The sequence below is a fragment of the Meleagris gallopavo genome, chromosome 1, assembly GCF_000146605.3.
Source record: "Meleagris gallopavo isolate NT-WF06-2002-E0010 breed Aviagen turkey brand Nicholas breeding stock chromosome 1, Turkey_5.1, whole genome shotgun sequence".
In the NCBI taxonomy this organism is placed as follows: domain Eukaryota; kingdom Metazoa; phylum Chordata; class Aves; order Galliformes; family Phasianidae; genus Meleagris; species Meleagris gallopavo.
This window is the reverse complement of record NC_015011.2, coordinates 173742564-173756603: the sequence shown is the minus strand read 5'-3', so window position 1 is coordinate 173756603 and position 14040 is coordinate 173742564. Positions and strand designations below refer to the sequence as shown.

Below are 14040 nucleotides of genomic sequence, written 5' to 3'. Positions count from 1 at the left end.
AAAAAAAGTGACCTGACCCATCAAAGGACCCATTCATTTTACACTAGCTTTTAAATAATCAGCTGAAACTATCTAAATATAATAATTCCTTTGGTTTAAGACTGGCATTCCCATCTATATAAACCCAACATAATTAGCAGACAGTACAAACCACTTAAAATAGGAAACTATCAATATTTCTCATGCAAATCAATAAAGATGACAGATTTGTTTCTGTCAGACTTTTGTTTGTTTGTTTGTTTGTTTTACAATATTCTTCCTTACAGTAAAGTACTTACATTTTCTGGAATTGATAGGAAATTTTCTACAGATTGAACAAAATTTGAGCATTACACAATACTATAAAAAAGCAGAGTTGATGAGAGAATCTCATCTGCACAAGACCTGCTGACATACCAGTTGAACAGAGCCAATAAGAGCAAAGAGAAGGCTGCAAATTTTTGGTTTAGTTTAGCTTTTAGGAAAGGCATCTCTTTTATTGTCCTGTTCTGAGGCACTTAGTTAGGAAGATGTTGTCATTTGTGTGTCAAAATGGAATGTTTTAAATGAAATTATCTTCTAGCAGAGCAGTCATTTTATTAGCAAACCATGAAATCCAGCTGACATACTAACATTTTTTTCTCACAACAAACTTCCAATACTTTCAAATTTCTCTTGTAGAGAATTAGAAAGTATATTTTTATGCTTTTGTATAATACTGATGACCTCTGTGATTCGATTTGGTTTTGCATGAGTAAACAAAGCTGTAATAAGAAATCAAACCAAAACCTGTAAGGCTTAACTTTAAAATCCTTCCTGTTTTGGCACATCACCCTCTATTCATTTCTGTATTTTCTATTTCTGACACGAAAGCATAAAAAAATATTTTTCTTTCAGGAGTAATAAATCAAAAAGATACAGATAAACTACAGGAAGTACCAACATCAGGGATGCTTCTCTGTGGCATACTGTAGAGGGGACCTCCAAATATAAAAGACTACAACAGCACAACTTTTAGATTTGTACTTATTTCTAGATGGGTACTACTCTGAGTCAGCCATCTGATGTCCCCAGCAGCAAACAAATCTGAGGTGATTATTCTGCTCAGCTGCTGTTATTGCTTCCATTATTACCCTATTCCATCCTTTATCTGCACACAGTAAAGTAAGAAACTGTTCACCAATAAGTTTTCTAAATAGGAGAGAGACAAAAAGAAAATGAATTCCTCAGATGAAAAAATCAAGAGATGAACACAACTTTGTCCTAACAAGAAGAAAAGAGTGGTGCTAAACCATGTGAAACAAGTTGGCTTCTGTGGCAACATTTTTACAACAATTAATTTCCTTCTTACCTTGCTTGATTTTTAAGAACAACTTGTCTGGTTTTAATGAAAGAAGCCTTATTGCTTGAAATCCATTTTTATAAGTTTCTTTTGTTTTAGAAAACAACAGGTAAATAGAAGCAATTGTCTCACACACTGCCTAGCATTTTAGATGTATTTATTAATGCTTTAAATCACAAGGTGTTCTCATTTAGTTTCTCCCATTACTTCTAATCCTGGATTCCTTCTTACAGGAAACACTACCAAAATTAACCAAATGAATACAAATCTGTCTTGCTTTTGGCAACAGACCATGAACAAAACACTTATTTTGAACACATCTTCCTTGAGATTTATTCACAGCCTTTCCCTCATCTTACTTCACCTTCATTAGCTACAAAACCACTCAGTCTTCTGAAAAGCAACAACAGCTTTAAGCCTCTGCTACTTAACATAAAACCTATGAAGCATGAGATTATCTTTGCATTATTGCATTCTGATGCTTTAATGAACAGTTAATTTCCAAAGAAATGCTTAAGTATAAGGTTTAAGTTATGCCTGTGAGTGTTTCGTAGTTTTGTTTGGCTTCAGTTCTCTGAAAAGCATCTCTTCTGAACATCCTTGTTTGGGAATTTTTTGAATTTTGAATGCACAGTCTGAGTCCATGTAGCCCACATCCAAGACCAAAAATAGATTATGTCTTTCCAGTGAATGCCTATGAGCAGCTCACGATGACACAGGCATTCAAAATTCATTTTACTTTTCTTCTTATGCTGATATAAAAATACTGATCTACCAAAGTTACTGTAATACTACGAAACATTACTCTGCAAACACTCAAAGTGTTCACATGTTCTAAAATGATGTCCGTATGTAGAAAACGCTCTTGCTACCAGTACATGATGCGCACCCTCAGCATCCCAGTGGTGTGCTCACTGCCAAAAGAGGTCAAAAAGCTCGGGTGGAAGCAGCAACGGCAACAGAAGTTAATAGCACGATTTATACTCATGCACATTTAAATTTAAATATTGCTAAAGAATGCAAGACATTGAAAAAATTCACTGTTATGCACATTTAAGGTATACAGCCTTTATAAACCTCACCATAATGTAGGGTTTATCAGCAGATCCAACTTCCTCTTCAGCTGAAAATGCAGGAGCTACTTTAACACTACATAACAACTCACCAACTGCTTATTATAAATCCAGAACAAAACAAATGTTTTCAATTCTGCAGAACAAAGTGCAAATCAATGATAATTATGAAAACTGCTCTTGAGTGTTTCTGTGTTCTAGTGAACATAGCACTCCACATTTGAGTTTAAGATTAGAAAGGATTAAAGAATCCCTCTGTCCAGTGCATACTGTGAAATAAGAATTTGCTTAGATGTTCAAAAAATAAGTACTGTTTCATTCCAATTTAATACATTGTATTTGCAATCTACTAAAGACTAATGATACAGTCCTTATTATATGTTTACCTGGTTTATTTCTCCCATTAAGAAGAAACCAGCATTAAAAAAAGAACAAAGGAAAAAGCCAACACCCTGCCCACTAAACCCCCTTGTGAGATTACAGAGATAAAATCATGAGTTTTAACACTTGTCAACCACTTCCTCATTTGCAGGCTATAAAGAAGCCACAACCACATCCTGAGTTTGAATTATTTTTCACATGATTTTCCATTCTGCTCACTGCTATCCAGCCTCTCCCTCAGCAGCTCCCATCTTTATGTGCATTACACTGATTCTGATCTGGAACACATATAATGTTCACCTAGTATTTCGTATAGTTTCACCTGTTAGGGCTTTTTTAGTTATCTCAGTAATCTGGTTGGATTTCATACAGATAGAAAAATCTGAATAAATCTGAAAACTATCTGTTTTTCTACTGTTGTCCCGAGCTGGATTCTAAGAAACTGCTACTGGCTCAATATTACTATTTAAGTACAGACAACCATCTGGAGGACTGACTGTGTAGGAAATAGAAAACACAAAGATATTTGATTAAATTCCAAATTATGTTCTTTAGGATCACCTATGTATTAATTGATTCACTTTAATATATGGGTATTGCAGTAATATTAAACACATGTACTGATAAAGTATCCAAAGATCCCAGTAAAGACAAAATTCCTGCTCAATTGGCAGCTTGTTACTCAGTATCTTTTATGCCATTTTAACTGGGAAAGAAAAACACGAAGACCAAGACAGCAGTGTAATCACTAGAGCCCAGGTCAGAAAGTAAAGATTTAAATTCGTATCTCATACTAAAATATGAACCTAAAAACCTTCTGGCAACCACCCTTTCCTAGGAAGTTTTCTCCCAATGTAAAGTTTCCAAAACACATTTAGTTTTCACCTGTCCTTAAAAATGCACATTATAGTTTTCTCTCAACCTCTCAAAGCTTCAGCTTGTAACTTAGGTGTGAAGAAAACATGGAGATTTCACCTGTTACTCATGTACTCCAGACTGTCATAGGATAGCACTCTTTTTAACCCCCATCTGTGTTCATTTATGTGAGTAAAGGTGGAAGTCCTAATGGAAACAGGGAACTACAACTGTAAATCTGCACTAATAACACAGAGAAATTCTGCATGTACAGCGCCTTTAAAAACTACACTATTCACTTAGCTGACTGACAAATACCTTAAGTCACTTAAAGTCATTTGAGTGCACTATCAGAGTTGCTGAAATTTTGCAGATATGCAAAATATGGAAAATGTATCTGCACAGGGAGAACCACACGCAGGCAGCCAGCTATTTGTGTGAGTGCATCTGTGCTGAGCCGCTGCCAGTCTGCACAGAAGCAACACCCTTGTTTGAGAACTCTCATTTCCTACTGCCTACAAACAAAAACATTTTCTCAAATCTTCTCTCCCATAGCTGATTCTGTCTCCCTGTACCACTCTTACCATGCAACACTGTCTTACAGAAATCAGCCCATACCACCTCTGAATGACCACTATTCACAGCACACATCATAGTGTTCTAGAAATCAAAAAACAGATTAAATATATAAAATATCTAATATCTAAAAGCAGTAAATAGATACCATCTCTCTTTGTGAATTATTTTATTGCCAAACACTTTCCAGCATTAACTTCTGCCTTCCTGAAAGCCAGGCTCTGCTCAATAATTTTCTCACAATATGCTCTTTACCTTTTAAAATATTTTTCATATCATAAGAACTATTAAAAAAACAAACAAATAAACAATTAAGATAGTAGATTTAAAATACAAAGGAATTAGCTGTTCACTAACCCACCATCAGTGGTTCCTATGGTTTCAAAACAAAATGGAAAACAGTTGCACCAATGTGTACTAAACACAATGGCCCAGATGAAGTTTTTGAATATACTTTTGACTCTTGAAAGTGAAGCTAATATAACAGATAAGGATTACTCTGGATTTGGACTGACACTATCAGTGTTTCCCGTAACCAGGCAAATAGTGCAGCTTTTTCCTCTTCAGAAATAGGAAATGCAACTTGTCTGACCTTTGATCTGATCTGAAACCACCACTTTTACACTGTTCCTATGTGAAAAACATCAAATGTGTGTGCTGAGCTTGCCTCTCACTGTGTGTGTTCATGAGCATGCACCTCAGAGAACTGAGAATCTATACTACGGTTTGTCATATTGAGAGTATGCCCTTCATGTGTCCCTGTACACCACTGCTATCTTCAAGATTTCAAACATCTCAAATTAATACTTATTTAATCTCTACTCCTCCACTGCACTAACATTTTCTCTACAAGATGAGACTGAAGCGAGACTTAGACTCTAACTACTTAAGAACAATCTACATCTCTCACTGATCTTACCAAATATAATCTACAAAAAACTCAGTGCTTAGTGGGGAACTTCCACTAAATTCCCCTCTTTGACCATCAGAACCAAAATTCTCTTTTCCCAAATCTTAAGCAGGTGTCCGGTCTAGAGCTCTACAAAGCACTTTTATTTGCAGACAGGAAGAAATGAAAGTTTGCAAACAAGTGTACAGCTTCTGTGTAGGCTGGCGGCAGTTCAGCACAGATGCACTCACACAAATAATCAGCTACTCTATAAGGACTATAAACTAATATTAAAGACTTGCTATTGAAGCGTATCTGCTTCACAGCAAAGGACTTAGAATTCAGTGGATCAAAGAGGGCAAAGAGTGGATAGAAGAGAAACATGAGAGTATGTTCCATTTGGGGAACTTTTCTTCTTCTTGCAACAATATAGTAAAAAATGAAAATAGTGAACAGTGATTGCAGTCCAAGTAATCCAACAGCCTTGAGGTCAGTGTTGCAAGGACAGAAAGGTGTGTTTGACTCCCTCAAGGGACCAAAGTTTTTACATCCTGTGTAACTGCCTTACCACTTCTATGCACTCAGTGATGGGGTTTGTAAGCACAGCAGGTACCAGCAGTTCTTTCGTGAAGTCAGTCCTTCATTGCTCTGCCTTGACCACATGTGATGAAAAAAACAGGCTGAATTAAAATATTTTGTTTCAAAAAGAAAGCAAAACCATAAGTTCACTCCTAAGTCAAACCTAATATATCTTACATTATACTTTATTTGCTGAGCAGATTGACAGATCAACAAACTTCTCGTATACATCCAGTCTGTTGACTGGTGTTTAAGCATCTGTCAAATTTTATTTGCTAAGTGAATAAAACATGCTTCTTTAAAAGGGAAGCTGCATTGTCAAAACTATCCTTGCGTTTCTTTTCTTGAACAAAACACTTCCAGTATCCGTATCATCCTTGACTGACCCTTTTCTTATGCTTTATCCTGATCTGAAAATCTTCTGCCTTCTGTTGTGAACACTGCAACACCACTGTCTTCTTCCTTCCAAAGTTACTCCTCTAGACAGCAACACACATACATTGTTTTTATCTCCAAAACAGAACAATTAAGCATAATTACCCCATTTTCGTTCAGTTCTAGACAGTTAGAAGTTATAACCCTTTTATATTAATCATTACAAACAGCAAAATCAGGATTACTCTTTCACATTGATTTTAGCTGCTTTTTTTTCCAGGTAACATCCTGACTGCCTAACTACAAAAACTGATAGCAGTAAGAATTCTGCATAGCCAAGATCTTTCAGAAAATCATGCTGGCTTCCACAAGTCAGCATCTCCAGTTTGTTTTATGGCAACGTGTCACATGTTCCATGGTCACCATTTTTGAGTGAACTGTATTACTGGTAGAAATATGTAAAATGATAAAATTAACAGTTTATAGTCAGTGAAAGGGCATATTTCTTATAAAACACAGATCATGGGATTTGAACATACAATCTACTTTAAAAGCACTCCAACTGGTTCACACATATGCATCATCACAGTACTGTTTTTTCTTCTTCTGATCCCTGGCTGCTGTAGTCTTCTACCAACATAAGCATTATATCACAGCTGCTCCAAATGCAATGCCTTCTTTTTAATGGTATTGGCCCACAGCATCAGAGACAGATATTGATGTATGGCAGTAGAGGTTGAACCTTCCTACCAATATTCCATTACATTTTGTTGATGGCAGCAGAGGGGTGGTGTGACAAAATGGTGTCTGACACAGAAGTGCATATGAAGAAAAGGTGTGGAACTGAATTCTGCCATATGGAAAACATGGCACCCATTGACACTGTTTATGGAGACCAAACAGTGGATGTGAGCACAGTGAGGTGCTGGATGGTGTGTTTCAGCAGTGGTCACAGCTCCACCGATGCAGACTTTTACAAGTACAGTATGCAGACTTTTGTTCATAGCTAGTTTTGTGCATAGCTAGTGCTTGTGACTAAGTTGAAAAATAGTTTTTTTGTAGCTGATAATTTTTTCTAACAAGTAGTATTATCGTGGTCTTTGTACCTGTTGTAGTTTCCATGGAAATAAATAGGAGGCATTACTTTCAGAACAACCTACTTATTTGCATTTCAGTCACCCTAACATTCTAATATCAGTGAAAATATTACAGCATATTGCCTTGATGAATTCTTCAATATATATTTTCCTCGTATTCTTTGACTTGTTCTACAATTGAACCTGTGGGATAAGGGTCACTCATAAGAGTAACAAAGGCAGAAAAACAGAAATATTAGTAGAAGGAAGAAGTAATTTATTTAAATAAATAAATAAATAAACAGATACTGCTGCACCTAGATCAAAATATCCAAAGAACAACAAACTGCTTGAAAATCTTGAAGAAGGGCTTCATTTAACTGACTAGATTCTCAAGTGTGGACACTCAACAGAGTAAGTAATGTACACTCCATTCTTGGGCATTAGAGGAAAAGCAAGTACTTCAGAATTTATTTTAACCTTAAGTAACTGTCTAAATTTGGGTTTTTTAATAGTGTCTCTTCAAAGGATGCCCACAGTGATTAACTCAAATACCTATGTCTGCACTCAGCTTGGTGCAGCAATTCTCACATAAAACATTGTCTCTGCAGATAATGGAAGATTATGTAATTATATGAGAAGAATAGGGTAATATTCTCCCGCATCTCAATGTAGCATGTAATTCCTATATTTTAACCACAGCAGATTCCAGGTTGCTGAAACACACTCAAATGTTAAAGGATATTATGGATAATAACATTAAGGATATTAAGCAACAGCCACTTGTCAGACCACAGGAGTTGCAACCAGTTGTAAGAAAGAAAGTTCTGAAGTGCAACCACGTATCACTGTGCACAATGGCAGCCTAACATACAAAGGATACTTGGTTAAGTCTTTCCGTTGGTAGCCACTAAAGAACTGCTCCTCAGCAGTAATCATCAGTTTTGTGGAACAGGTATACAGAATGAGGAGATGGACACTGTCAAACTTAAATGCTTGTTTAGTAACTAGTAGTTTGACTAGAAATAGAATCACAGAATGGCTCAGGTTGGAAAGGACCTTAAAGATCATCAAGTTCCAACCTCCCTGCCCTGGGCAAGGCTGCCACGCACGAGATCACACTGCCCGATGATTATTTTAAATAACTGTCACATTTATTATAGTCTGAAAAGGTATTAGCTACCTTTGTGGCGTGGGTGAGATTCATAACACCAAGAGCAGACTGTTCACATCATCACCTGACACTGCCTTTATGCTCAGTACAGAGAGCAGTTAGTGTTAGAGTACTGTCATTTTCATCTTCAGTAGATATCTGAAATAAGTCAGTGAATTACTTCCTAGAAGTTCCCACTTCTCTCCATTCACTATAAAATGAGCTTCAGATGAGTAACTCAGGTTACTCCTATTGTGCAGACTTAAAGTTAGAACAAAGCAACCTCAGTCGCACAGAGCAGTGGTGCTGGTGCTCCGTACCGAAAGTGGTTTTACACTATCTGAAAGAACTTCCATTCCACCTGAAAAGATGCAATATTCAATACTGCTTCTACACACGCTGCATGAAGTTAAGCCCAAAATTTGGCTAATTGACATTTCTGCAGCTGATGGCATTCTAAGTAGTCCCTATCAGGAAAGCAGTACGAAGGCATAATGAGAACAGCAAGCAGCCCAGCATCACTTAGCACCAGAACAAACACAATCCTAGCACACACTATCATTGTGCTGCATGCAGATCAGCAAATTACTGTTTGCCAAACAATTGAGCAATGTATATTTGTATACGATGAAGATACAGTTATGTATCAGCACAGATCTTATTTCCCTTTTCATAAAGCAAATTCCTTTCTCTCACAAGTGAAATTTGCCAGTTGATTTTTATGACCTTCATGGAGATCATTTCAAATGTTTGAATGTGAAAATAAATTTACTGTATGCTATCATATTTTGGTCACGTGCAAAATGAAAATGTTTAATAATACTACATAAATTAATTGAAAAACATCTGTATTTCTCAACATGCAGCATCCATGCCTTCTCTGCTTCATGCAGTATTCACAGCTGCCAGGTATCCAGCACACACTGCACCAAATCCCAATCCACAGACCCTGGAAAGTGAGACTAACAAATGGAAAACGCTGAAGAATTAGGAGAATGGGAACTTTTTATAGCTGATACCTTGATTTCATAGATGGAAGGGTCTGTACAGTACAGCACTTCACTGTTCACAAAGAGGGTTTTCTAACTGGGGCTGGGTCATTTTAATCAACGTTTGACATGCTGTGCTGTTTTTTAAGCTATGGAAAAGCACAATTGTAGCAACATTCCTGATGCACAGTATTTCAGTACGTATGTAGTGAATCACACTTCCATCATAAGCGGCTTGTACACAGCACAAGTCAGATAAACCTTATCAGAAAGGCTGCACAAAACAACAGTCAGTCTTCACAGAGTAGATGTAGCTCATCCTCAACTCAGCACCCTCCTCTACCCATATGCAGAGACAGTGAAAACTCTGATGGAAAATACTTTTTATCCAGCAGAATTTGCCAAATTTAGGTCTCAGAGAGAAGTCCATTTCTCACCAGTCAAGTGTTAGCTGCTGCTGCTGTTGAGCACAGTCCCTAACACTGCTACTTGTACAGTGTTCTTATCCTGAACTTGAAGCACATACTAAAACCAGACCAATCTCCCATATAACCAGTTTTAGTAGGGTCCCACACATTCAAAGAAAACAAGAGTTACTTCCTAACTCATCTGCTGCAATGCCATATATTCATGTCAGCCTCAAACACTGCCGGTTCACACAACCACTTGTCGCTGTGAAAAAGGGCAAAGGAAGGCAAATGCTTTTACAAATATAAAGCAAAAATTAACAGCATTACACGGTTTTATGTGAAGATATCTATGTAGGATATTAAAGATCATCTGTCAATTTAAAGAAAAATAAGGAAGAGCTCACTTCCTAAACTTCATTTTCCCATAAGCTCTGCTGGCAATTTTATAACAATTTTTTTGTGACCATAAGTTTGATATACTGGTAGCACTTAAAAAATGCCTAACCACCAAGAGCAAATTACTTTGCACATACGGTAATTCTTTAAAGCATTTTAAATCTTAACTCTGAATATTCTTTGATTGACAACTTCAAACTGCCCGTCACCCTCAGCTCACAAAAACAAACGATACTACCACATCAACTTATTGAATTCAGGTTTGTGTTTTCAGTTTTCTTCTCTAAGTATAAATAAAAGTAACTTCTCTTATTTTCTTGATAACCAAGTGAGAACTTTGAGTGTTTTTAAAAACCTTTGCAACTTGTTTGTACAATTGAATCAATGGGTACATAAATCAACCCTTGCAGGCAACCAACCAAAAACGAGCACCTCTGAATGCAGAGGAATACTTCCTAAAATACTAGTATATTTATTCCCTATCTGCATTGTTTCCTCCTCACCTCCAGCACTACCTTTTTTTCCACATCTGTTCTTCTGCAGCCCCTTCACCCCCACTATAAGCCTTGCAGTTTGGGTTTACTGCTTGGGATTCTGTTACGAACAAAACATACTTACCATACTGAAACCATCATTTTATTTATGCATATAAGCACATAGTCAGGAACCCAAATAACAAAAGCTTTGCTAAATTGTATAAATATGTAAGAATTTATTGCCAACATTCTTAAAAAATTGAAATCTATAATTTCATCTTAGTTATCCACATACAGTTCTGGACTACTGTCACAATATACAGATATCTGTTAGCTCTACTCAAATTAAATCATATTCAGCATAGAAACTTTCCTAGATTCACCTGCACAGCTTCAAATATTTATTTCAAAAAGGTTAGATATGGAAAATGGAGTTTTCTGGATAACATGATGGTCAGTTTCATCCCAAAGGAAGTATTTATTTAATACTGTACTTCTTACACACTAGGAATAAGTAAAATGAGTGGTGTATGAATAATGGATTTTGTTGGGAAAAAAAAAATACATTTGCTATGAGATTTGAAACAGCCAACACATCTGAGATTACATAATTAATTAAAATAGAATATAGGCATTTTGTGACTAACCCAATAGTACTACATTATGTCTCTTGTCATGTATGAACTTGACAACTGTGCAATGATATAAAGAGAAATCTAAATACAGAAAATCCAGCAGGTAGCCCAAGTAATCTATTTTGTAACCTTTTTTTTTTTTTAATTTCTTATAGCGTTCTGTACCTTATGGAAAGTATACAAAAAATAGGGCTGAGATGATAAATTTGCACTCAAAAAGTCAAATACCTTATTTGCACAAATAATTCTTAAAGAAACATGGAGAGGAGTATTAAATTTTTTAAAGGTACATCAACCATTCCTGCGCCAAAAAATGAAGGAGAAGGAGACATTCTGTAAGAAAAATATCTCAACTGAATTTATTACTTCGACTCTGTGAATTTTAAGCACTATTTTCACTTGCATTTGAAATTAAAATATTCTTTTTAAAGAGGAGTAATTTGTCACCTTTATTTCTGACTAGAAAGAAGTGAAGAAGTGCTTCAAGTGTAAATGAAATTAGAGATCGATCTATGAATGAGATTATTTCAATGCTAATAATTATATTCTGCACTTCAGTGAAAGTAAATCAGTCCATCGTTATAAACAACTCCCTGCAAACTTGCAACTAATGCATAAACCAAGTAACTCCATTTGTTCATCTAGCTCATGTTCACTTGTCATTCTTCCTATAAAACTTCTGTTTTATATAGTTTCTGTTGTCACAGTTCAGCTTTCTGAGGTTGTTCCCCATTCTTCTAATATTCATACTAAAAAAACAAACCAAAAAAAACCCAACATATTTCTTCACCATAGGATCAGACTTTGGAAAAAGACTTAAAAATAAAAAAAGAAAAAAAGGTAGGTATGAAGAGGCTAGGTAAAAGCCAAGTTTTTTGTTAGTCTAACTGTACTGACCTTCTCTGTATGTCTTTATCAATCAGTAACATCCTGCAAATACAGATTTTTCAGAAATATTCAAAGAAAACAAACTTAAAACATTTCCACCAGAAACCCCGTGATCTCCAATATTTGTATTAACAACAAACAGCCAACAAGGAAAGTAAAAAAGGAATACCAGTGAAGTTAATAATGAAAGAATTTAGTTAGTATTCACTGTAATACTTAAATAGAGTTGCCAAAAAATGACGGTAATCATGTTTTTAAAGATTATCAGTAAGTAAAGGATACGTTATTCGCAGACCTAGAGAGGACTATTTAACATAATTAGGAACAATGGTATGATATAGTACCTTCCATTGCCCTTTTAAAGAAGACTTTACAGCTCCCACAGGTGAGTACTCCGTAGTGGCAACCAGAAGCCTCATCACCACAGATGAGACAAATCTTCTGGGGTAGTGATTCAAAGCTGTACTGGGAGCTTTGGCTGGTTTCTGTATCTGGCCTTGAAAAGAAAAAGAAGAGGAATGAAACATCCAGATTTGCAACAGTTAGCAACTTACCCAAATTAATCAGTTCTACAATAAAAACTTCCTCTACAGAAGATCAAGGAAAAAAAAAAGCAGCACTGCCTTTCTGCTTAAGGTTCTCTCTACACCAGGATAAAAAGCACATTTGTAGTAGTGTCTAGTCATTGAAAATGGTTTCGATAAAAAGGTACAGTTTGGGAAACTGTCAAAATGTTCCATCTTCTTCAGCTCAACAAGTCTTCCGAGCAAAGTCATACTGACATATCTTTTCCTCAACACAGCATGGCACGAAGATGGAACCAATTAGAAATCAACTGGATTTCAAAACTTCCTTCACATGGGAAATCACAAAGTTTTATCTCGATTAGAAAAAATCCTCAGTAACCAGCATGTCACCTCTGCAAAAGCTGCAGCTTTTGATCAGCAGGAAATTCAATGGGCAGGTTATGGCAAGTGACAAGTGAAAAGCCAAAAGTGAAAAGTATTGCTACGTATCTTGTCAAGGAAAACAAACAAACAAAAACAATCTAGCTAATCCTTAAGATAAAATCCAGGTATCTCCATTGAGACAGTAGCACTGCATATAGTTATTTTTAAATGTATTTCTAAGTAATGCATAATGCCTCGCATGCAGTAAGCCACTTCATTCTAGCAAATCAATATGCACATACAAAATGTTGCACTTTTTTTGTGAAATTGACTACTTTTTCTCAAATCAGAACCTCTCGTCCAAAGAATATTTGGGTTTTTACCAACACTGTCCATCTGCCAGTTCAGACATCAGCAACACTGATGCCGTTCCCCCTTCCTTGCAGCTAGTGACTTCTTAAGACATCGCAAAGAGCAACCATAACTGAAATGCTGCTTTTCTCAGACTGTAACTGTGCCCACAAGAGCACCAGCTGCAAATTAAAGAAATAATACCCCCGCTGGCATCCTACCAGCGCTGGCATCCCCCAGCACGCATCAAAACACGGGATAAAAGGGAAATACAGCCCCAAAGACCGTCTAAACACAAAACCGAGGGAGTGAAACGCCGTCTTGACAACGCCTCGGCACCTGCCTGACTTCCAGCACCCCACAGGAGCACCTCCGCTATAGCCCAGCTTCGCCGAGGAGAACCGCGGAGCTCAGCCCTTACCGCACGTAGCCCAGGTAGGGCGGGCACAGCTGGGGCAGGCCCTCCTTCAGCACGGCCGCGGGGAAGCCCAGCGCCTGGTGGTGCCCGTTGAGGCCGAGCGGCGAGTAGAGGCCGGGCGGCGCGGCCGAGGTGGACGGCAGGCTGTCGGGGACCGCCGGCGGTCCGTACGCGCCGGGCAGGAGGGGCGGCTCGGCCTTGTAGAGGACGCACTCCAACGAGGGCTCCTGCGCGGCACGCGGAGGCTGCGCGAAGTCGGCGGGGGCGACTTTGGCGCCCAGGAACGAAGGGGGGGCGGCGGGCAGACCG

The 14040-nt window shown here is 37.4% G+C and overlaps 1 protein-coding gene across 1 annotated transcript; it reads right to left on the bottom strand.

The window, feature by feature from the left end:
• Nucleotides 1–10770: 10770 nt before the first annotated feature.
• On the bottom strand, nucleotides 10771–14036 carry LOC109365383 (progesterone receptor-like; the record flags this gene model as incomplete). The annotated part of the gene is made up of 2 exons (XM_019612080.2): nucleotides 10771–12568; nucleotides 13735–14036. Coding segments are annotated over 2 exons (480 nt in total), but the record flags the coding sequence as incomplete, so codon positions are not given.
• Between the last annotated feature and the right edge of the window lie 4 nt (nucleotides 14037–14040).